Genomic DNA, 25,080 nt, shown 5'->3' on the forward strand with positions numbered 1-25,080 from the left:
ATATAGGATATACAGATGTATTCTTCCTTATTGGTAAGGATTCTCTTCACTCTCTAGTAGGACAGCTGCACTTTGCTGTCTGCTTCCCTTCTGCAACTAAAATAAACTTATCAAGAAATGACTACCCTATGATACAGCAATTGCACTATTAGGTATTTGTCCAAAGAAGACAAAAATACAGATTCAAAGGGATACATGCACCCCGATGTTTATAATAGCATTATCAACAATAACCAGATTATATAGAGAGCCCAAACATCCATCAACTGATGAATGGATAAAGATGTGTTGGGGCACCGGGGTGGCTTAGTCAGTTAAGCGTCTGACACTTGATTTCAGCTCAGGTCATGATCATATGGTTTTGAGAGTTCAAGCCCTGCTTCGGTCTCGGCGCTCACAGTACAAAGCCTTCTTGGGATTCTTCCCCTCTTTCTGCCCCTCCTCTGCTTGCATTCTCTCTCTTAAAAATAAATAAACTTAAAAAAAAAAAAGATGTGGTGCATATATACAATGGAATATTACTCAGTCATCAAAAAAAATGAAATCTTGCCACTTGCAACAATGTGGATGGAGCTAGAATATATTATGCTAAGTGAAATAAGTTAATCAGAGAAAGACAAATATAGTATGATTTCAGCCATATGGAAGTTAAGAAACAAAATAGAAGAACATGGGAAGGGGAAGAGAAGAGATGGAAACAAATCACAAGAGACTCTTAATGACAGAGAACAAACTGAAGGTTGACGGAGGGAGGTGGGTGGGAGATGGGCTAGATGGGTGATGGGCATTACAGAGGGCACTTATTGTGATGAGCACTGGGTGTTGTATGTAAGCGATGCATCACTGACTTCTACTCCTGAAACCAGTATTACACTGTATGTTAACCAAAATTGAAATTTAAAAAATTCTGAAAAAAAATAAAGACAACCCATAGGATTTGTTACACCAGGTTTATTGGGTTCATTTGTTCTGGTCTCTCATCCAAAATTAAGTCCAGTGAAATTGATAATAAATGTCCAAAGTTTTTCTTGTTCCATTTTGTACACAGTGATAAGCCACAAAATACCCTTTAGGTTTGATTTCTCAATACCAAACACCTTGTTGATCAAAATTAAGCCATGAAGAATTCCTATAATTTCTCTATATTCCATCTGGTGCAGAATTCCATCTGAGAAGTGAGGTAAGTGCATGGATAACAACAGTATTTTAACACACAAACAGCTCATCCCTGAGAGAGAAAGTATTTTTGGGAAAATAAAAGTCTCTCTGGTCTTCATCTTCCTAATTAATAAAACAAAAGTTATCTTAGCAGATAACTGCTAAGGTTCCTATAAGTGCTAATACTCTGTGATTCTTTCATTCTGAATACTATTTAGTCTCTAGGGAAAAAAAAATTACATATATATATCCAGCAGCTCCATTAACACAGATAGCTTTGGTAATATCTAAAAACAACTAACTCATCTCAATGAGAAAAACTATCAACAAAGCAGAGCTTGATCTGCTCAGGTCATGATCTCACGGTTCGGTTGGTGAGTTTGTGTCCTGCACTGGGTTCTGTCCTGACGGCTCAGAGACTGAAGCCTGCTTCGGATTCTGTGTCTCCCTCTCTCTCTCTGCCCCTTCCCTACTTGCACTGTGTCTCTCTCTTAAAATTAAACATTAAATACAAAAAACAAAAAATAAAAAATACTCTCTTAACACAAGTTTCTTTCAAAAAGGCAGGCTTCAAAATCATGGGCTTATTTTGACAGATGTTTACCCCAAGCAGTGATTCCTAGCCTAAATTACAGAAGAGTGAGCAAATGACTAAAGCAAATTGACTGGAAAGGAAAACAAAACAAAACAAAGTTACAGGAACTACTTTTACAAGAGAATAAGGCAAAATGTGGACATAGTGAACCTGGGTGTAAGTGGAATATTACTGGCCTATAAACTCCTTGTAAGCAGGGGTTACATCGCACTGAGCTTATCACCCCCAGCAGTCTGGGTGGAGTTAGGTGCATAAAGAGGGTAGCTTTGAAATGACCGACCATTGAGTCTAGGATGGACAGCCAAAAGATTACTGGGGTACTGGCATCAGAGAGCACACAGATTTATGAAGAAATACAAAAGTATGAAAAGGCAGGAATATAGTCAGCACAAAGGTTGAGACCTTGGCATTCCAAATAGCAGCAAGGTTCAACATGCCCCAGAATTGTGTTCTAAGGTGGCAGGTAGGTTTATATAGGAAAGATGGCAGTCACAAGCAACTATGAGGAAGGAGTCTCAAAGAAGTCAACAATATAGATCTTGAACTTGCTGATGGCAGTAGAAAAGAAGTAGAGAGGGAAGAAACAATCTAGGTGTCAAAGACAGAAGTAGACACAGGCCTGGAGAGCAAACAGGCTGCAGAGAGAATGCTGTAGGCTGACAGCCAGCCAGTGCAAAACCGAGATGGTGCCTGGAACGGAACAACAGTCTGAAGTCGTATCCCTTTACCCACCTTCCCGGTGAGCAGGGGGAGTAGTCTCCTAAAAAAGTTTGCCCCCAACATGCAGGTTTGCAGGGAGGGAGCAAAGTTTTATTTAAGACAAAGGGAGAGGGAACATACATGAAAGCAGGTGGGCATGGGGCGCCTGGGTGGCGCAGTCGGTTAAGCGTCCGACTTCAGCCAGGTCACGATCTCGCGGTCCGTGAGTTCGAGCCCTGCGTCGGGCTCTGGGCTGATGGCTCAGAGACTGGAGCCTGTTTCCGATTCTGTGTCTCCCTCTCTCTCTGCCCCTCCCCCGTTCATGCTCTGTCTCTCTCTGTCCCAAAAATAAATAAACGTTGAAAAAAAAAATTTTTTTTTTAAAAAAAAAAAAAAAAAAAAAAGAAAGCAGGTGGGCATATGAAAAGTTTGATCACTGTACAAGCACAGTGCAAAGACGAAGTGGAGGGCAGCCCAGGCATCCAGGCCCAGGATGTAAAGAGATAACAGGGTTAAGAGCAAGAGTAGAATAAGAAATAAACTGAAAAGTATGGCAGTGACTGGAGAAGACTTCTTTGCAGGTTGTCCTAATACCGAAGAATGAGGAGTGTTCACCAAGCCCAGAATTTCAGTTGGCGCACTGGCTTGAAAACGATATGGCAAATTTCCCCAGAGATCACTTAGAACTAATAGTAAGCAGCTTCTCAAATTTTTCATATAGGGAGTGGTGAGATGAAGAAATGACTAAGAATCTAAAACTATTGTTCCCCTTAAGTGTGTTTGAAATTCTTTTATAATTCTACAACTGGCAACTTTTATTTATCAACATAGAAGGTTAAAATCTAACTTTCAAGTTAAAATCTAACTTCCGAAACAGTCTGGGACTATTAAAATGCATCAAAACCAGTAAGTTCGGTTTTTATCTCCTCTATATTTTTATCCTGAGGAAAATGCTAAAGGTATTTGTGATTTGGGACGTGGTTAAATACGGATGCCACTCAAAACATGGGAAGTAAAAGCATCCACAATCCAGCATTATCGAAACAAGTCTATACAACTTGGAATTAAGTGTGAAAGTTTTCTTTTTCAGGCTTGAAGCAAACATAATTTCATATAGCTTTTTAGCTAAGAAAATAGTCATCCAAGACCATAACAAAGGCTGATTACAGTCCAGAACACCATGCCTCAACATGCAAATCATTTCCTTGGCTGGTCTGGTTGCCCTCAGTTGTCCAGGATTTGAAGAACATATCACTACATGCCCTGGTGAAGCGGTGTGGGCCAGTGTGACAGGCTGTGACTGCCAGCTTCATGCTGCGGAAGCCATGAGTGTACAGCAGGATGAATAGAAGGATTTATACCCTCCCTGCCCAGACTTTCTATCCTGCCTACTTGGTTTCTCACATTTTTACTTTCTTCAAAAATGTGATATTATGAAAAAATAACAAGTTCATAGAAGACATTTCCATGGAACACCTTAATTCTTTCATTATACCTGTATAATTTAACTATAATAAACACCAGAGAGCTCTTTTCCAATCTGCAAGAGAAAGGAATAAAGCAGATCTTATGTCCAGAATCTCTGGTGAGTTTTCAAAGGACAGGAGTGCTCCAGTCTCTGAAGTGCAGGCTACGTTGGATCAGAAAGTGCCCTGAGGTTAAGCAAGCCTTCTTTCCTTTCCTTTCCCATTCTGAAGGAAAGAGAAGCGAGCAGCGGAAGCAGAGGAGGAGGGGAAGTGGGGAGGGAGGTGAGGGAGGAAAAAGGAGAGGAGGGAGAAGGGAGAAGGAAGGAAGGAAAATGACAGGGAAAGGAAAAGGGGAAAAGGAAAAGGGGAAAAGGAAAAGGGAAAAGGAAAAGGAAAAGGGAGCGAAAGGAAAAAGGAACAAGGAAAGTGAAAGGAAGGAAAAGGAAAAGGGAACCCTCCCGTCCATGCCCTTCCACTTGCCCTTCCCCTCTTTCCTTTCCTTTCCTTTCCTTTCCTTTCCTTCCTAGAAAGGCCTGTCACAGGCCTACCTAGCCCACTATCTAGGACAGAAAAATGAAAAGGTAACATAATAACTTTCTCAGTTGTCACTGTCTCCCTTAACCACACCCCCCCCCCCCCCGCCCAGATCATTTCACATGCTGGTTTGTTTGAACGTGAAAGTAACTGAAGAATTTGGGCAGATTTTCTGGATGCAAAAAGTGCTTGAATTGTACAAAGAAAGAAGGGAAGGACTAAAAAACTATCATTTGTTCACAACAGAAAAAAAAAGTTACCTTCCTGCAAGGACTCCTGACCTCCCCACCTCCTATCTGCTTAAGATATAAACAACAATCAGATATTTTCACTAGGAAGAACAACTGTTTTTTAGTAGTCTACTGAATTACATAATTCAGAAAGTTTGTTATTAATATACCAAAGTATATGGAGATAGTTTCATTATATGAAGTTGGTCAATGCAATTTTATTTCTTTAAAATTATGAGTGAAATATATAGATAATATGACAGAATGGCCTCAAATAATACAAGAAGATGCAAAAATTCATCAACATGTAGACCTACCATTTGTACTCTTCTACATATACATTAGATTTCATTAAAAATAACATAAAAAATAACAACAGAGGAGGGGGATAGTTAATAGCAGAGGGATATATAGTTGAACAAGATTTTCCATGAATTTACAACATTTAAAGTTCAATGATGAATACCATTCTATTTTTATATGTGTCACAGTTTTTCATAATAAAAAATGCTGTAAAATGTTACTTACAAACTCAAGCAAATATAAGATTCAAATGCATGGTATAAAAACAGTGTATCTTTTAAGACTAGACTTTGATTTAAAATACAGAACATTAAAAGCTAAGAACTGGGGCGCCTGGGTGGCTCAGTCAGTTGAGCATCTGACTCTTCATTTCAGCTCAGGTCATGAGCCTCACGTCGAGCTCCACACTGAACATGGAGCCTGCTTGGGATTCTCCTTCTCTCCTTCTCCCCCGCTTGTGCTCTCTCTCTCTCTCTCTCTCTCAAATATTAATTAACTAATTAATTAATTAAGGGGAGCCTGGCTGTCTCAGTTGGTAGACTATGCAACTCTTGATCTCAGAGTTATGAATTCAAGCCCCACATTGGGCATGGAGTCTAGCTTCAAGAAAAAAAAGAAAAAAAAGGAATTTTTCTTCATAATTTTGCTGAAAATGACAATAAACTCTCCATGAAAATGTCTTTGCATAATTATGAAGAGACTCTACAAACCAAGATACAGAAGTGTTCAAATTCTAGTAGAGAATTGTTCATATTTTATACTTTTATAAAGTATAAAAGCTAGATTTTAAATAAGAGAAAGAAATAATTAAATCTCATAAAAATCTCCTAAACACACAGTACATGAGTTGGTTCTGACAGGAGCAGAACTAGGAGTTCCAGTATATCATGTGAATCATGTGTGGACATCTTTTGCTTGAATCCTGCTTTTCTCATTCTGTCCCCAGCCCCTCTCCCTACCTCTTAAAAGTCAGTAATGTGTATCAAGTAATATGAGACAACAAGCTGCCCAAGAAAGATATGTTAAACAGTGATTGTTTCCTGCAGAAAAAAAAAAAAAATCCAAAAATATACAAGCCTCCTTCATTCTCCCAATATAAATCACTTATAACAGGCACATTATGTCTAGAGTTAATGGATCTTACAGATTTAGAAGGAAACTTTTCTATTTAGCTGAAGAACAGCTGAAGAACACTGGAACACATCACTGAATCCAAATTTATCTTTGGTTTTTCTTAAAATGCCTCATCCCACTCAAAAGGATTACATGAATATCATTACATATTATAGGCATTCCCCAACTTACAGAAGGGTTATGTGCTAAAAGTTCATCTCTAACTAAGCTTTCTGAAATTCAGATCACATTTTCTCACTGAAAGAATTTTATAAAGGGTAGTCAGGTCAGTCAGGTCACCCTAAGAAATCTATAAAGTTCAAACTTACTGGACCTTTTATGTTTCTCTGCAGCACTGTGGTTTTCTTTTCTTTCCAACTAGCCACCTAACCATTATTTCTTTGAAAAAATGCAACAGAGATTCTAGGAATACTCGTCTCCAATGCTTTGTGCGTACACACACACACACACACACACACACACACACACACACACACCTTGCCCAGGTCTATGGGCCACGATGTCCCTTACCCATCAGAGTAAGCACAGTGGAACAGTTTAGACAAGGGGCTCTTGCGTTTGAAGGCTGAAGGAAGTTTTAGGGTTCTGTTTTATTGGGTCTCACAAATACAGGACAGAGATGGTGGGTTATAACTTCTGTCAGGCTTATCTTCTCAAAGATGATTTAAAAAATTAGAAGCTTCCTAATAATCACTTTTAATACATATATTTTTAAATGCTTATAAACTCAGAGGAAAAATCAATTAGAGGTTACTTTTGTGTACTTTAGCTACCTCCAAAACTATAACAAGAAACTCTCCTCCTAGACTGGAGTGATGGGGGGATCAGAGGGTCCCTACACGCAACTGAAGTGATGGCTTCCTTGACAAGGGCAAAGGGCTGCCCTCTGCCACAGGAGGGCACCAGCAGGAGGTCCTGAGAACTGTTGTCTAAGGAGAAAGCTGCCTATATTTCAAATCTACTTTTCCACTCTACCCAAAGGCAACTAGATTTCATCACCTTGAAAATGGTTAAGCCACTAGATTGTTCTCCTGGGTGCAAGAAAAAGGTGTAAGAAGCCATAGAAATAAAATGACTTAGTTTCATATGCAAATATTTTCTCATATGCCTGTTAATTTGACAGTTTGAAAGAAAGAGATATAGAGATTCAATACTTGCATAAAACTGCTATTCTATTCTTTAGACTCAATACCAATTTATAGAGTTTTTTGAGGTCAGAATTTTATAAGTATGCTTTAATTATGCAGTGATACATTATAAGATTTTAAATGGATTTTTATAAGGTTCAGATCCAGAAACATGACATAACTTTCCAGAAATTACTACAGAATTTTATCAGAACTCAAGAGTTCCAGATTCCTCCCGGTCTCAAACTCAGCTGAGGTCTACTCTACTTGCCTGCATAGGTGTTGGCTTTGTTCAGGAGGTCTGTGCACGCATGCATATCAGCAAAAGCCCGAATTCCTAAGCAGTTGACAGGGTGAAGCTGAGATTCCAAAAATTCACAGCAAGTCTTCTTCACATCCTGTAACTGTAACAGCCCAGCTGCTGGGAGAAGTACCTGCAACATCCAAGGAAGCAGTTAGGCAGGTGGATGAAAGAACAGTCACTACTTACCACTCCTACCCAGGGCACAACAGATGCAGGCAGAATTTATCTGCATCCAGACCCAAACACTCCATAGAAAAGGAATGCAACAACCATTTGCCAAAAGGGTGATGCCCACATTCCCCCATAATTTCTACAGTATCTTTCAAGGATCTCTTCCTGGCCATAAGAATATAAGAGATAGGAGATCATATTAGATTAATGGTTCTGTTTATAAGCATAAACCAAATGCACCTTTGAATTTTAAAAATATAAATTATTAGGATGCTAGGGGGTGCTATACGGTTCAGTGAAAATGTTTTTGCCCCTTACTTCAAGCAGTCATGAGTTTCAGCGATTTGTAGGGAAGGCATGAGCCCAAAGTAATACATATCACAACAAAGCCTCATTTTGTTCTCCCACTGTCTGAAGAGCACAACAAGCTGCTTTCCTTAAGAGGACGGAGCAGTTTTAAATTCAACAGTCTCTGTACAAGCAGTTTCTCTCAAATGTAATATATGTGCTAAAAAAGAAAACACAAAAGGTAATTACCTAATATTAACTTTTTAATTTGTATTTTCATTTGAGTAACTCCACGAGATTTTGTATTAATTATAGGTTTTTCTATGGGACTTAACCAGTATCTTTACTATAAATACTATATTCAATACCACAACTACTTTTCAAATAGGTCAATAATGGAAATGCTTTTTCATGTAAGTGAATCAGTGTGAAGCTATGTTAAGTATCACATCTGAAAGTCAAATTAAGTGGGAAAACTTATAAAAAATGAAGTTCTTGAACATCTGCTGCTCTTTTACAAAGGCAAAAGAAAAAATAAGCCTCAACTATTAGAACAATGGTCAATTTTAGAAAAGATCACATTAGCATAAAAAAATAAATAAAACCTAAGTTCCTTCAGGAATTGACTCTAATATCTGCCAAGCTGTAGCCCAAAGGGAAAAAAGAGAAAAGAAACAGTAGTTCTAGAAATGTTTTATAATTTTCCTGTATCTATGTAATAAGTCCTAAATGTGGAAAAGAAAGAATATGTTTGTGTCTTTGCATAACAGAAACTACTCTGTTTTTTTTTTTTAAGGAACCACAGTATTACCTCTCAAATCTAAAGGCTGCATGTGTGTTAACCCACATGCATACAAATGGTCATGAATTAAAGACTGAGAAAATAACTTTATGTTTTAGTGCAACTGTACCAACTAATAGTTTTCTCTAAAAACATACAAACAGTATCTAGTGGGCTTTTCCTTCTGAGTTTAAGAAAAATAAAGTGCAAATAATGCTGTTTATGGCCAAATCTTTTGTATAATATGTATAGTGTGTTTCATTATGTTATGAGAAATGATCTCCATGGAAACCTTTAGTTGTTGATAATGTGCAAATGGGAGGTTTTCCCACACGCGTATAATTGTGCTCTGAAGCAACATAAAATACATTCCAAGATGCTTAAGAGTGCTGCCATTTAATTCAGCGAACATATACAGTTAAGAAAGTGGTCTTCAGTGTAAGATTCAATCTCTGTGAAATTTGCACAAGTAGTAATGATCACCCATCTGATCAGCATTTTCCCAGGGACAATCCAGTGAGGTAGAGTAGTATTCAAACTGCTTGGTAATGTAGAAAAGGCAGGAGCTTTGGGGGAAAAACATGGCTGAGCAGAAATGAGCTCACTCATGCACTGGTGGTAGGCACTGGCTTCAACGTTCTTGAAAAACAATTTGCCCATTTCAGTCAAAATTACAAATGCACGGGTGCGCCTGAGTGGCTCAGTCGGTTGAGTAGCTGACTCTTGATTTCTGCTCAGGTCATGATCCCAAAGTCATGAGTCTGAGCACCGTGCTGGGCTTCACGCAGTGTGGAGCCTCTTAAGATTCTCGCTCTTCTTCTCCTCCCCCCCGCCCCCGTTCACAGCGTCTCTCCCTCTCTCTCAAATAATTAAAAGAAAAAAATACAAATGCACAATCCTCTAACCCAGCAATTTAACCTATAGATACACTGATAAATGCACAAAATCTCACATGCTCAAGACATTATTTGGAGCACTTGGAGCACTACTCTGGGTAATAGCAAAAGTGAGGGTAAATAAAGCCTAAATGTCCATTGTGAGGAGACCAATTAAACAATATCATCCATCCAATGGAATACTCTGCAGTCATTCAAAAGAATGAGGAAACTATATGAATGGGACAGTTTCTAAAATACATTCTTCAGTGAAAAAAATTAGTGATCATACTATGCTAATACATCTACTCCCTCACGTATATATATATCCATCTAAGAAAAGCAGCTACAGCAAGCTTTTAAAATTTTTGTTTCATTACTTGCAACTTCATCACTACCAAGCCCAGATCTACCTCATCAGGAGACTGAAATTCATAAAACTGTGTAATATATACACCAGGAATAGAAAAGTTATTCCGATTGTAAGCCATGTAGCTAGAAACTCACGTATAATTTTAATTTTTAAATGACAATGATGAGTCAAGTGGTTCCATGTTTGGCAAACAATATATATTAAATGCACCTTAAAGGTTAGTCAAATGTATAAAACAAGCTTACTCATAATTTCGTTGTCAGTAAATCCTTTAAAATTGCCTCAGTTTTATGACATAATTTTACTAGGACTAAATTTCAATAGCTCCTAAGTATTAATTATGTACAGCTTCAAAAACAATGAATAACTAGCCCAGGCTTACTAACATGACCCACAGTCACTCATGCTGAAAACAGGAAAGCAGCCAGGGCCACACCTACTTTATGTATTAGATAGCCAGCAAAAAACAAAACAAAATAAAAATGCTTCTAATTTCAGATGAACCACCTCTCACAATCAGAACCACTCAGTTGGCAGCCTGTGAGCTGGTTGCCTCGAGATCAAATCAAATCAAACCTTCTAATTTGTCTGATAAAGAAATCAAATCCCAGAGGAAGCCAGAAGACATGACCAAGTCATACAGCTGGTCAGTGGAAAGCTGAGAATATAATCAAATTTACCAACTCTTTGGTCTATTGTTCTTTCTACTACCTTGGGCCCTATCTGTAGGTGCAGAATGGAAGTCCTTGTCCAATTTTTAAATCTCCAATACTGCTCTTTTCAGCAAGAGTAATAAAGACCACAATCATTTCAACAACCCATTCTTGCAATTGCTTCCATTTACTGAGTAATTACTACCTCAGGCACTGTGCTAATAAGCACTTGACATGCAATAATATCTGATTGTCTCCATTTCACACAAGTGAATATAGAGGGCTGGAGAAGATGGGTAACTTGCCCAAAGTCACACACCTCATATGGAACAGGTAGAGTCCGCTCTAAGAGCAGTATTTAACCAAAGTGAGTTATAACGCTTTTAGATGGCACACATAAACATTCTGATGTCAATAGTTAGGAATACGATTTTAAATACGATTTATTTAAACAAGAACTGAGCCAATGTAGAGAAAACATCAAGTATTTACCAGTGTCAGCAGTATAGAATATAGCAAAATCATGAAAGTACACACAAATTACTAAACTTTAGAAAACTCTGAATTGAGAGGTCACATTAATCCTTCAATATCTGATAGCATTCTGATTTTTACGGTTTTTACATACCACTAAAAGGAAGGAAGTGCTTTAATCTGGGGCTATCACAGTCCCATGGCATATTTTCTACAGAGTGGATAAACTCTACTCTTAGTAACAAATGTCGGTAACACCCAGCAATGTAAAGAAGTGGTTTCTTAATTTGTTATTTAGGTCACAAAAATACCTTGGGCATTGTAATTAAGAGGTCTGAAGAATAAATTTGTGCCTTTAAAACTAATTTTTCTGAGCTCCCTAGAGCAAAGGTACAGCTGAATAGTGCTGCTTCTTATATGAAGTGGAATCATATTGACACAATAAACCTCCAGCCACATAGCATTATGACCCAATGGAAATTTCCACTTGTTCCATTTTTCCATACGCTAGTATTAACCCTGAAATTGATTAAAATAACCCTACGGTGCTCTATGATCTAAAGTATATTCTAGGGGCGCCTGGGTGGCGCAGTCGGTTAAGCGTCCGACTTCAGCCAGGTCACGATCTCGCGGTCCGGGAGTTCGAGCCCCGCGTCGGGCTCTGGGCTGATGGCTCAGAGCCTGGAGCCTGTTTCCGATTCTGTGTCTCCCTCTCTCTCTGCCCCTCCCCCGTTCATGCTCTGTCTCTCTCTGTCCCAAAAATAAATAAACGTTGAAAAAAAAATTAAAAAAAAAAAATAATAAAAAAAATAAAGTATATTCTAAAACATCAAAGAAAAAGCAATTATATTTGTTATATAATACAAATGTTAATGATGTATTCTAAGAATCAAAAAGTGATTAATTCCCATATATTCTATTCCCATATATACTAAAGGGACGGCCACACTCCAAAAGCTGAAATATTTCTCTCGATTATGTTGAGCCCTAAGAAAAAATACAAAGTTGGCAGTGTGTCTTGGGGCCCAGCCTTTACCTCTCCCTCCAGCAGCCTCCTCCCTTGTTTCCCCTTTAGTTCTATTCTATCAACCTGGAGCTTCTCCACTCAGACCCTGGTGTTTTCACCATGATCTCTCAGTCCCTTTCAGGTCACTACTAACAGCATCACACCATTTCATCTGCTTTGTAACACTCACCAATGTCAGAAATGATTTTATGTATCTGCTCTCATGTTTACTGTCTCTCTCTCTGCAAAAGAATATATGCTCTGGGACCACATCTGTTTACCCCCATTGTAACCTCAGGCACTACAAGAATATCTAGATGTATAATAAATGAATCAACCTGAATGTAAATTAACGTGTTACTCTCATAGGTATTTGTATTTTAAAAGAGATACAAATTTGGATGTCCTTTAACCCAGAAATACAAACTGTATTTCTAGGCTGTGTCTATATGGGACATCTGTGACCTACTGCAAATCCTTTCAGCCCCAACTCTTGCTCAAGCCAACACTGCAGCAACCAGGTCCAAGTAGACTTTGATCACCTTTGTGAAAATGTAACTTCACTGTGCCTCACCCCACCTCCTACCATAGCTCTCTCTGCCTTCCTAGCCAGGGAATGCACTGGGGACTCACACCTGCGCTATCTGGAAGCACAGGGGAAATAATGCTTATGGGGCCACCCTAACCTATGGAGAATGGTCTAAGGAAAGATGACAGCTAAATGCTTCTCCTCTTTATTCCCAAGCAGAATCTTCTGAGACACATTTCATAAGCCTCCTCAGAAGGTCCTGGTAAGAACAAACATCTTACATTTTAGCTGTGACCAGATCTATACCACACTTTGAATTGGTTTTCCCTCCTTTCCAATTCAAATTCCCTATTCATTCACTGTTGCTCTCCTGGATCACTTTCCAAATAAACTAACTGTGCGAAATCTTGCTTTCAGGGAAACCCCAGGCCATTACACTGCACATGGAATAAGCTGTAAATGTGAATATACTTAGTTATAAGAATATGAATTATAGTGCTGTTTATACTATTAAAATTGAAAAGAACTCAAATGTCCAATAACAAGAGACAAATGAAGTAGATTCTGTACTATCAGTAAAATTGAATACTTTGTAAATATTAAAAGACATACAATAGACACATATCTAGTGACCTGGAAAAATATTCCTAATACATTCAGTATACAAAGATAATTTCTAAACAAAATATACAATACAATCTGCTTCTTTGTAAACACACAAACACAACAACATAAAGAGCACTAGAGGAATATAAATATACTGCAACTGTTAACAGGGATCATCTCTGGTTAGTGGTAGTGTTAAGACTTTCTATTTACTTCTTTTTATTTGCATTTCCTAAATTTTCAATAATGAATATGTACCATTTAAATAGTCACATATTATTTAAGAGAAAGTTGGGGAGAAACAAACAAAAGACTGTCTTTCTGGATCTCTAGAACTCCAGACAATATAGCAATGGTGAAGGGAGCTATTTATTGAATAATTATCACCCACCGCTTGCCAGACATTATTTCAGTTTGACCTGTATTCTGAGTATCAGGAGTCTCAAAGGCCTATGATCATCAAACCAGTGTTCTGCAGAGCGTTATGGAGGCTCTACACATTACTCTTCCTGTTCACGTGAATAGCGCTATCTCCAAGTGCTGGGAAAAACATGAAGTAATAGAACATGACCAGCTGATTAAATAAACTTAAAATCTATCACTTCAGCAAATAGAAAAAATTTATTTTCACCTAGATATGCTGATTTCCAAAACAGGGAGACAATAAAAGCCTAAGCATTTTACACTGTGGAGACATTTTCTGCAATGAACAAAATAAGCAGGGGAAAAGCTACCACTGATTAGAGAAGACAAGTAGAACACTAGACACAGAAGACACCCGAGACAAACAATTAGCACCCGTGTGACACTCTTACACCAGCTGCACATTTTAAAGTAAGATGCTTTCATCCTACTTCACTTTGTTTGACAAGCCAAATTATACAGAAGATGTTTCACTTAGACAAGTATACTCCTTCTGCTTGGCTATTAGGATCTGCAATTTATTTTCAGCTCGGGCATTTACTCCATAGGGGGAAATAATTTATGTAGTAAGTCTTTTAAATCCTGAGCCATTAGCAGTGTGTTTATTAGAAGAGACTACCAAGGGGTCTGACTGCTCCATAGACAAGATTTCCAGATGTCTATGAAAGTATGCAAATATGAAACAGCTCAGTCACTGTTAACTTTACAGTAGGTTTACTGCTAAAAAGCAGGTTTTTTATTAATTTCCCAGCCATTTTATATTCACATGAGAAGCACCTGTTTGTTTACAGAGTAAGGAAGGGCCTTGTGTGTCAGGAATGACCTCGAAACAAAAAAGGAGACAGCTGTTCAAAGAGCACGCAGAGACAGAAGAAATTATCCCCAAACTTAAAGAAGCTCTATGTTGTTGGACCAAAAAAGTCTCACTACGAAAGAAAACCTATAACTTTCATTAGCATATATCTTCCAAAATCTGCATTTAGTCTCCAAATTATAAATAAGTCATGTTTCACAAGTTTACTTTTTCAATTGGCTGCTTACTACTCATTTAATCATAGAAACAGTATTGAAAAGTTATAAATCACAATATCAAAGAATATAATATTACTACTTGACTGCTGTGACCCTATGGGGCACTGGGTGCAGGAAAGAAGGAGAAAGAAAGTTTCCTTCCTCCTTCTGGGGTGCAGGCCTGGCTGGGGGCAGAATTTTGAAATAGGAAGTGTGCGCCCTTGGCATCCTGCCACCTCATTCACACTTTTACAACTCAAAGCCCTAAACCTTGGCCACCAGGAGTCAGCCTCTGCTCTGTGCACCCAGCTATGGTTCTCCACACAGATCTGCCTTTCCTGACTGCTAAGTGTTTCATCCTGTAAATATACTGACCTCACCTCTCTCCTCCCAACACCCCGCACCCCAAGCTCCATCCCTCGGGATAGCTACTGCCAGCAGAGTCAAAATGAAAGCCGTCTTATTATTAATTCATACTAATTGCTAATAATGCATCAGCTTCCAGGACAAATCCCTTCCAGGGATATTTAATGTTTTAAGAGATGCTAACTCTTAAGCAGAATACATCTGTAACTGAGGTCATTTCCAATGGTATAACAAATGAAGCGAAAAGGTAAAAGAAGTATGGAAAGAGGAAATATGTGGGCAATGTGGCTTTCCCACAGGCTGAAAACCACCTATCCTATACTACCCTTTTAACAACTGCTTTTTCCATTCTTTTTAACCTAAGTTTTCTCTAAAATTTCTAACTTATTCAACAGTGGCTCAAATGTATAACAAAGACAGCACCTACCTTGTAGAGTTGTTGAAAAAAATTAAATAAGATGGCCTACCATTCAACACAGTGCCTGACACATGGTAGAGTAGAGCATTAGCTCCAATTCAAGGCATTGCTTCTCGGATTGAATCCAACATCCAATCCCATGACAAGAGAATGCCAAGATTTCCTTTCTCCCTCACAAGATGATGTTCTATGACAGATCATTTCCAAAGAGCATAAGGTTGCTTTCTTTTTTGAGCAAATATTCCCAAAGTAAAAGATACAATCCAGGACACTTTGGAAAAGAACAAACACAGCATGTGAAAAAGGGAAATACAGGGGCACCAACATGGGTGGCTCAGTTGGATGAACATCCGACTACAGCTCAGGTCATGATCTTGCAGTTCGTGAGTTTGAGCTCCACATTGGGCTCGCTGCTGTCAGCACAGAGTCCACTTTGGATCCTCTGTTCCCCAGTCTTTGCCCCTCCCCCGCTTGTGCTCTCCCCAAAATAAATATTTTTAAAAAAGAAAATGGGAAATATGTTTGATATCCCACTAGTTATTAAGTAAATATAAATTAAAATAATGAGACCGCATTTTATAACTATTGCTACTTTTAACGACATATATTGAGGTCAAGGTACAGTAAGCCTTGGCCCCTATCACATTTTTGCCTTCACTGTAAACTAGTCAACTCTCTTAGAAGGGAAATAGACAAGGGGCACCTCGGTGGCTCAGTCAGTTGAGCGTCTGCCTTCAGCTCAGGTCATGAACTCACGGCCTGTGGGTTCAAGCCCCATGTCAGGCTCTGTGCTAACAGCTCAGAGCCTGGAACCTGCTTCCGATTTTGTCTCGGTCTCTTTCTGCCCCTCTCCCACTTGTGCACTGTCTCTCTCTCTCTCTCTCTCTCTCTCTCTCTCTCTCTCAAATACAAATAAACATTTAAAAAAAATTTTTAAAGAAAGGAAATAGGCAGTATTCATCAAAGGTACCAAAAAATATAAAAGTTTAAAGCATTTGATACTGGAAGAAAGTTCCTGAAAATCTACCCTGAGAAAATAGTTCAAAAATTGGAACAGACTAAATCCATAAATTTTACTTTAGCATTATTTATAAGAGTTCCTGGGGGAAAAACCAGAAACAACTATGGATTTAACAATATGGCAACAATTAAGTGCATTATGTTAAACCACATGATGAAACATTATAATCAATGACAATGAAGACTAATAATGGTTTTAAAAAACTAATATTTCTAAAATATTTTCAATAACATACAATATTATAAAATTGGATTGACACACTGCTCTAACCTATACTCATATTAGAAAAACTTAATAGACATCAAGTTCCTTTGATCTCAAGGAACTTGATTAGTAAAACAATGTTGACAGAGAAAAAACAAACAACAGAACATTTCCACACAATTTATTTTTTCTAACACATAATGGACGTAGAGACAGTGGCGCACTGGTCTTTTTAACAACAGATTGACTCCCTGCTCTCGCATCTCTCAGTTCTATAGCTGGCAGCACTGGACCTGGATCCAATCCTGTCTCTAATCAGAGAGAACGTCTGGGCTCTAACTCACAAGCAGCACAACCTGGTCGACTTCATGTCAGTGCCAATGTGACACTGGGTACTTTGATGCTTTGTTTCCTGGACAAAGTTCCAGCCCACCTTCCTGTAACTAGGACCCTCTCCTAGTGGGCATCAGCAACGTGGCCCTACTTCACTGTGCATGGAGCAGTTCTCCTGAAGGCTGAAATGCTGCCCCTGGGTGCCAGCCCAGAAAATAAAGCCTTGTTCCCAGGCTCCCTTCTACTCTTGTTCTGCAAGGACCTCCTGCCGGGCTCAACTTCTATTCATCAAACATGCCTATCCTATGGGCAGTTCCTGATTACTCACCTAAGAAATACTTATTGAGCACATAGTCTAGGGTCCAATCACTAGTGTAGGTTCTAGGGCAATGGCAGTGAACAGAATGTACAAATATACCAGCCATCCTAGAGCTTGGATTCTAATAGGTAGTGCTTCCATTTAGTAAGGGAATGTGTAATTTCCATCATCCCAGCACTCCAGCCCTTCAAAGTGGTCTTTGGATCTCAAAGTCTACAGTCTAGGGGCACGTGGGTGACTCGGTCGGTTAAGCATCTGACTCTTGTTTTTGGCTCAGGTTGTGCTCTCACAGTTCGTGAGTTTGAGTCCTGCATCAGGCTCTGTGCTGATAGCGCAGAGCCTGCCTGGGATTCTCTCTCTCTCTCCCTCTCTCTCTGCCCCTCCCTTGTTCTTTCGCTTTCTCTCTCTCCCTCAAAATAAATAAACAAAAAAAAATTTTTTTAAATAAAAATAAAGTCTAGAGGCACTGGAGGACTCAAGAGCTATAGATTTTAATCCCCATCTGTCACTAAATTCCTATAAAGCCTCAGGGGCAGAATAGAGTTAGCATGAAAAGAATGGAGAATGGAAACCATACCACAGGCTCAAGAGGCAGAGAACTCTGGTCTTGAGTGCTAGCTGTGTGAGCCAAGAAAACCACTTAACCCTTCTGAGCTGCAATTCTCTAAGCTGTAAAAAACAATTCTGTGTCCAAGATGTTGTAAAAACTAAATGAGATCAGTACTTCAGCAAAGTGGCTGGAACAGGGAAGGTACGCAGCCCCTTCTTCCTCAATGAATATTTTATTCTATTTCCGCTACCATTTGTCAGAATTAATCCACTTTAATTTCCTCTCCTTTAGTCCTTCCTCTCCAAAATCACTACAAATAAAAAAACATGAGTACTAGTCTCTTGACTAACTGATCATGCATTTTACTCCTATTATAGATCAAAATTTCCCCTGTATCTCCCCTGGATTCTCCAGGATTCTTCCTTTCCACAACCTCAGAATTTCATGAATAACCAAAGAACAGACCAACAGACTGTCAGTGATTCCACATCCACCTTCCAAAAACAGAATTTAAACTGGTGGTGAGACTGAGGCATCAATGCACTGTCTAAAGAAGAACACAGGGACCAAAAAGTCCTGTCAACAGGCTTCAAAAACATTTTTTAAAGAAACAAATAAAAGCAAGCAAGTTTAAGGGGCCAATGTTATCAATAAAGGTGATGAGTCTTAGTACGAGGGACTAGTGACACTTCCGGCTTTTCAAAGGTGCTGCATGGATGTATTTACAACTGTGCATGAGAAATGCCAAACTGTCCCAATAAGTTACCTTCACTGTCTTTCTGTGGGCAGTCATTCCTTAGACCAGAGAAAGTAATCCAAATCACTCTCCAGGGTACTATGTTGCTTTATTATACACAACTCCCTCTTCCTCTCCTCCCTCTTGGTCTTTCCCGTCTTCCCCTCTCCCTCTCACCTTTCTGTCTTTGCCCGCTCCTTTTCCATCTTCTTTCTAAATTGATTTCTATTATTCAGAGCCTCTTCACCCCTGCAGATTACCAAGTCTATTCCAGTGGAATTTTTTTAAGACCAAAGAGACTGATAATACTTTTTGAAGATTTTTGTTTGTTTTCACAAATATAACACTTAAACCACATAGACACCCATGCATGTATGCACACAAACACGCACATCCATAACACACTCTTCCTCCTTAGACAAACGACTTTTTCTGTTGCATGTCATTTTTCACCAAAAATTATTTTATATTCTCTCTTTCCAAACATGTCTGTAATCAATATTCATATACTTTCATCTCCCAAACTGTCAAAGCCTAGGCTTGACATGAAAGAGAGATCACAGGATAAAATTACTGCTGGAGAATAAAAAGTGAGAAAATATATGATAAGAAAGCACATGTCAAGCAAAAAAAAAATCACATTTAATAGACAATTTAAGAACTTTATCTATCTTACTGATTAGCCTCTCCCTGACCCTAACTACAGCTTAATTATAGACTATGTATTTCTCAACGTTCTTTATCAAAGTGCCTTAAATCCTATTCATAACAGCCCAAAACTTTAATTTTTTAATGTTTATTTTTGAGAGAGAAAGAGAGAGTGCACGCACGCGAGTGAGCAGGGGAGGGGCCCAGAGAGAGGGAGACACAGGATCCAAAGCAGGCTCCAGGCTCTGAGCTGTCAGCACGGAGCCCAATGTGGGGCTTGAACCCACAGACCACGAGATCATGACCTGAGCTGAAGTCAGACGCTCCACTGACTGAGCCACCCAGGCGCTCCAAGACAATCCAAAACGTTAAATACAGGTCCATTATCACCCCCCCAAACTGCAATAAACCCATACAATGGAACACTCAGTATTTATAAAAAGGAACTAACTACTGAAACTTGCAGCAACACAGATAAATCTCACAAATATTATGTTATGCCAAAGAAGTCAGCCTCAAAAGAGTACATTCTGTGTGATTCTATTTATATAAAGTTCAATAACAGGCAAAACTTAGAAATCTTATCAATGGTTGCCTGGAGTCAGGGGTAAGAAATTTATTAGAAAGAAGCTTGAAATTACAAAGGTTCAATATCCTGATTTGGGTGTATGCATTTGCTAAAACTTAGCAAACTGAACAGTTAAGATGCATCATGTACGAACAATAGCCCACTAGGGAAAAAAAATGAGTGCTTTAAGCCCACACAAAGATTAACCAGAAGTCAGTGGAAGGCATTTATAAATTATGAAACAAAATTTTTAAATGGAAAATAATAATCCTCTCTGATAGAATCCCAAATAAGAAAATAAACAAAAACATATTAAAATGTATTTACATGACCAAATCTCTATACTAGTATTTGTAAAGTTAATTTAAAACAATAGCTTTTGAATACATGTTAGTGATACAGCTATCTTCTATTTTCACAAAAAAATAAAGTTTTCATAAATTATATATCCTGGGAAAAGGCACATGTACACATGTACACCAGATGATCAGAAGCATATTAATTCTAATGTGACATTGGAATTAAGACTTCGAGGTCCAAAAGGTAGTATTTTTTAAAGCTGTATGTTAATAATGCTAGGATTTACAAAACCTTTGGCTTATTTCAAACCAAATATGCCAGAACCACAGATAATTCAACCACTCTAGGCTCTCACCACCTAAAATGGTTTGAAGAAAGGGACCCTGAACACTGGCAACAACCTGGCACAGATGTACTATGCTCGACGCAGGCTCCAAACCTAAACAACGTGATATAAAGGTCAAAGATCAAGAAAAAAATCCACCTAATAAGGACTTTGATATATATCTAACTTTTCTAACTTTTTTCCCCTGCTCAAATTAGAACACTGCTATAAGATGCTAGGTCATAAACAGGATGGAGTCATTTTTTGCTCATCAAGATAAATTCTTCCTATACACCCCATGAAGCTAATTAAAATATGACTCACAAGATGATTCAACCATGGACATCTTCAAAGATTATATATTTCAATAACATAAAACCACTAGTACCTTAATTATTAATATTTCTGGAGTACATAGCTTTTCTCTCAACAAATACTTAAAAACCATTTTAAGTTTGATGTCTATCTAGTTTTATAACATGTTCTTATGATAAAGCTTCTAGATTTTTCTCAAACTAGCTGAACTCCAATGGCTTCTTCTATACTAAATTTTAAATAATAAGCTTTCATTTATTCTATACTCTTAACTTGTACAGAGTAAAACATAATTTAACTGGCATGACTGAAGAACAGATATTCTAGCTGGTCAAGCATTTTCATTAAAATTATGAGGATTACCAAGTTCATACTTAAAATATAATAAAATACAATTAACATCAAAATTCAATTGTAAATAAATTTAAATTGTCCCATAATTATTTTTTTAAGTTTATTTTATTTTGAGAGAAAGAGACAGAGAGCGAGAGAGCACACATACATGAGCAAGTTGAAGGCAGAGAGAAGGAAAAAGAAGTCCAAGCAGGCTCCACACTGTCAACCCAGAGCCCAAAAAGGGGTTGATCTCACGAACTGTGAGATCATGACCTGAGCAGAAATCAGGAGTCAGATGCTTAACCTACTGTGCCACCCAGGTGCCCCTACAGTAATTATTAATATAAAAGAAATTCACCACTTGGGGCCTCTGGATAATAATAAAGTAAAATTATCACTATTCTGGTAAAGTGATAAAATACTAGGTTAAGAGTTTTCTGGGTATTAGGATGTCAGACAAATTCATTTCAGTGATAGGATTTCCCATTGTTATCCCATAAACAACCACTAATCCTCAAAGTTTGATTCAATACATTTTTATGTTTGGGTTTTTTTGGGGGGGGGTTTTGTTTTGTTTTTTACCTTTTAACATGTGTTTTCTAAGCACATCATCTGCCAAACTCTTTTAGTCGCAAAGAACTTCCTTTCTATCTCATAAGAAAAAGAGAACATGGGTGGAAAAAACAATAAGGCTTCCATAAACTCTGCTAGGAAAAATATCACTTTTCTTTGAGCCACTGCATGTCAAACCAACAAAAAAGGGTGTTACAAATTATACTGCAATCACCCCAGAGTGCTGCCTCCACACTAACCAAATAAACAAGTCTTGTTGGGTGGAGAGAAATCTATAGCAAATTAAGATTTTTTTTTTTTTGGGTCACAAATATATTTCCTGATTCAGAATATAAAAAATGAGGGTAAGGTTACACGAGCCATTTTCTTTAACCCAATGATCCCAAACAATCTCAGTGGGTTCTTCTTCCTCGTGGTCTCAAGACTTTTTATTGCTGCCTCATTTCTTATTTCTGCTCAACATTTATAGAGCACTTCAATATTTTTATAAGCTTTAACTAGTATATTTTATAGCATTTCTGTGAGATGTCAAAGTAGTATTAGCCTTATTTATAATAGCTGAAAAGCAGAAAGGTTAATGTTTTCCTCAAGGCCATTCCTGAAGTCAGTGGTTAAATTCAAGATTTGAACTTTGAATTCTCATACAATAATTAGCCAGAGTCCACTAGCACATGAAAGTTTTCTAGCAGGGAGCAAGTCTAAGGGGGTTGCATATTATTTTCTGAGTTATTCATTAATAATTTGAATATGTAGTATTATATACTTAATTTTAATGATTTATTAAACTAAAAACATTTACAAAACTGCTCAATAGATGTTTTGTTCACCCTCAAGATAAGCATTCTACTGAACTGCTTTGGTACTTAGGCAACTTCTAATTGTGTGGCTAAGAATGGAAAGTGGTCATTCAATCAAGATAACTAAAAAGCAGATCTGGAATGTGACTATAATTAAGGTTAAAACATAACCAAGTGTATAGTTACAGTCTCTGTCAGAAGAAATCATTTTTTTAATGTTTATTTTTGAGAGACCAATAGAGACGGAGCGCCAAGCAGGAGAGGGACAGAGAAAGAAGACACAGTATCTGAAGCAGGCTCCAGGCTTGAGCTGACAGCACAGAACCCGATGCTGGGCTCGAACCCATGAGCCATGAGATCATGACCTGAGCCAAACTCTGACACTTAACAGACTGAGCCACCTAGACTCCCCATGATATTACATAATTTAAATAAACACAAATAATCCAATGAACTGTAAGTGTAAAAGGAGAGCTGTTTCTACGAAAACTAAGTTGACTGCTTTAGAATGACTTGATCAACATGTTACTGCAAAAAAAAAAAAAAAAAAGGTTTCTCAAATTATACATGGGGGAAGGAAAGAGAAATTGTGTAACTGAAAGATGACTTTGCACTGAGATTTCAAGTGTCTCAGCTCTTGCTGTACTTTTTTAAAAACTGTAAAATTAGAGTTGATCCGTCATTATGATGTCATATGTGTAAAAACACATATGGCTCTCTAAGCAGCTGACCATACTAAGTTTTACAACAAAAGATTGCCATACGATTGTACAGTTGCATATTTTAGGTTAAAATAAAATATCTGGGGTATACATGTATCCTTGTTTGATGATTTCTCCACTTTAACAATATTTTGTTGACCAAGCAGTCAACCACATCAACAGGTCTCCTACTGCGAATGCCCCTCTCTGCGAGGTCTTCTTTTTAGGACCGGCTGGTAAAACGCTACAGAACAACATTCTGTCAGCACTTCTGGTCTGAAACAAACAAAAAAACCCTGCCCTACACCACCAGCAAAAGGGACACACTATGTCGAATTTTTTACTGTACTGAGATTGTGTAAAATACTTTGGTGTGTTTGTCGCCAAAAGCTAATTTTAAATGTCTCTTGAAAAACTCTCATTTAAATTCTGTTCCTTTTCTAAAAGGATTGGATTTTCTATTTCAAACAATTTCAATTCATGCAAAACATAGAAGTTTCCTGAACTGTTTAAAACCTATCCCATTCACAATTATGAGATGCTTAAGTTCTTCTTAAATGACAAAAGTTCTAATGCAGACAGAACTTGTAGATGAACACTCATAATATTAATTCGGGAATAAGAATTTACTTACATTGGCACTGCCTATTAACATCCGTACCTTTGTTTTTCACACTTACATCAAGTGAAAAGATTCTTAGCTACTTTTAGCAAGCCAAACAAATACCCAAAGCTGAGAAGTCAAAATGTATATAAAACCACAAATTTAGCAATGAAGTAAATGCTTTTAAAATTCAAGTTGCTTTAGAAGTCTCCAAAAATGCTGATCAACACATAGAATGAAGAAGAGTTAAAAGGTACTTTATTTATAAACTCTCTAAGCAACTATTAGTTCATGACAATTAACAGTTGCTGTATGATAATGAACTAATTACTTAGCCTTCTTTAGCTTCCTTAATTGCAAAATGGAGTAAAATCTACCTAAAAAGGTGATGAATATCAAATGAGATTTATGGAAAATACCTAGCACATAGTTGAAAATAAACTCACGCGAAAGCCTTTCATTCATATAATGTATACATTTATATATTATTATTTTATATTTTATTTTTATATTTAATATATATTTATTTATATATATATATATATATATTATTTTTTTCCAAGTATCCTAAGAGTGGGAGAGTGAGGGAGGGAGAAGGACAAAGTACATGAATTCTCTAAAAGTATATGCGTATATGCAAAACTCTGTGTATAAATGGTTATATGTACTTTACTTGGGAAAAGGTCCATAGTTTTTCATCAGACTCTCAAAGGAATCCATGATAAGCCCCAAATTTAAAAAACTACTTTATAATACCCCTTGGCTTTATTTTCTCTGTTCCCAGATGTATAGTTTATAAAATTTGACTGGAAACTCTAGACACAAGTTAAATCTAAATTACTCAATAGCAGCAACAAAAAAAATGTTCAATTAAAAGCATGGTCATGGTAACATATATATTCTCCTTTTATTTCTCCTTTAAAAAAATACACAAATTCATTTGGCTCAAATTATTCCCCAACCTTGACATAAATTAAAGCAAATATCTAAACTCAAAGCCAAAGTTAAAAAACCTAAACAACAACAAAAAAAAAAAAACCAACAGCAACAGCAAAAAATCGGGGAAATCATAAACAGCCAAGAATTAAAGTCCTATTACTTATATAACACTAATGATTATACTGTTTTTGGAGTTAATGCTTCAAATAATCCATTCTTCATTCTGACTCAGAGTTAACAACCCTTTACTTCAAATAGCTGTTATATATTTTTTTAATTTGTGTAAT

The 25,080-nt window shown here is 37.5% G+C and overlaps 1 protein-coding gene across 7 annotated transcripts in view; it reads right to left on the reverse strand.

The window, feature by feature from the left end:
* Positions 1-25,080, reverse strand: part of KLHL2 (kelch like family member 2) — a 117,398-nt gene that overhangs the window by 40,057 nt on the left and 52,261 nt on the right. For all 7 annotated transcript variants that reach the window (XM_030312791.1, XM_030312795.1, XM_030312792.1 and 4 more), the window contains one exon: positions 7,518-7,680. In XM_030312791.1, coding sequence (XP_030168651.1) covers positions 7,518-7,680 — 163 coding nt within the window. The remainder of the gene's footprint in view (positions 1-7,517; positions 7,681-25,080) is intronic.

This window comes from Lynx canadensis, chromosome B1 (genome assembly GCF_007474595.2).
Source record: "Lynx canadensis isolate LIC74 chromosome B1, mLynCan4.pri.v2, whole genome shotgun sequence".
Taxonomy (NCBI): Eukaryota; Metazoa; Chordata; class Mammalia; order Carnivora; family Felidae; genus Lynx; species Lynx canadensis.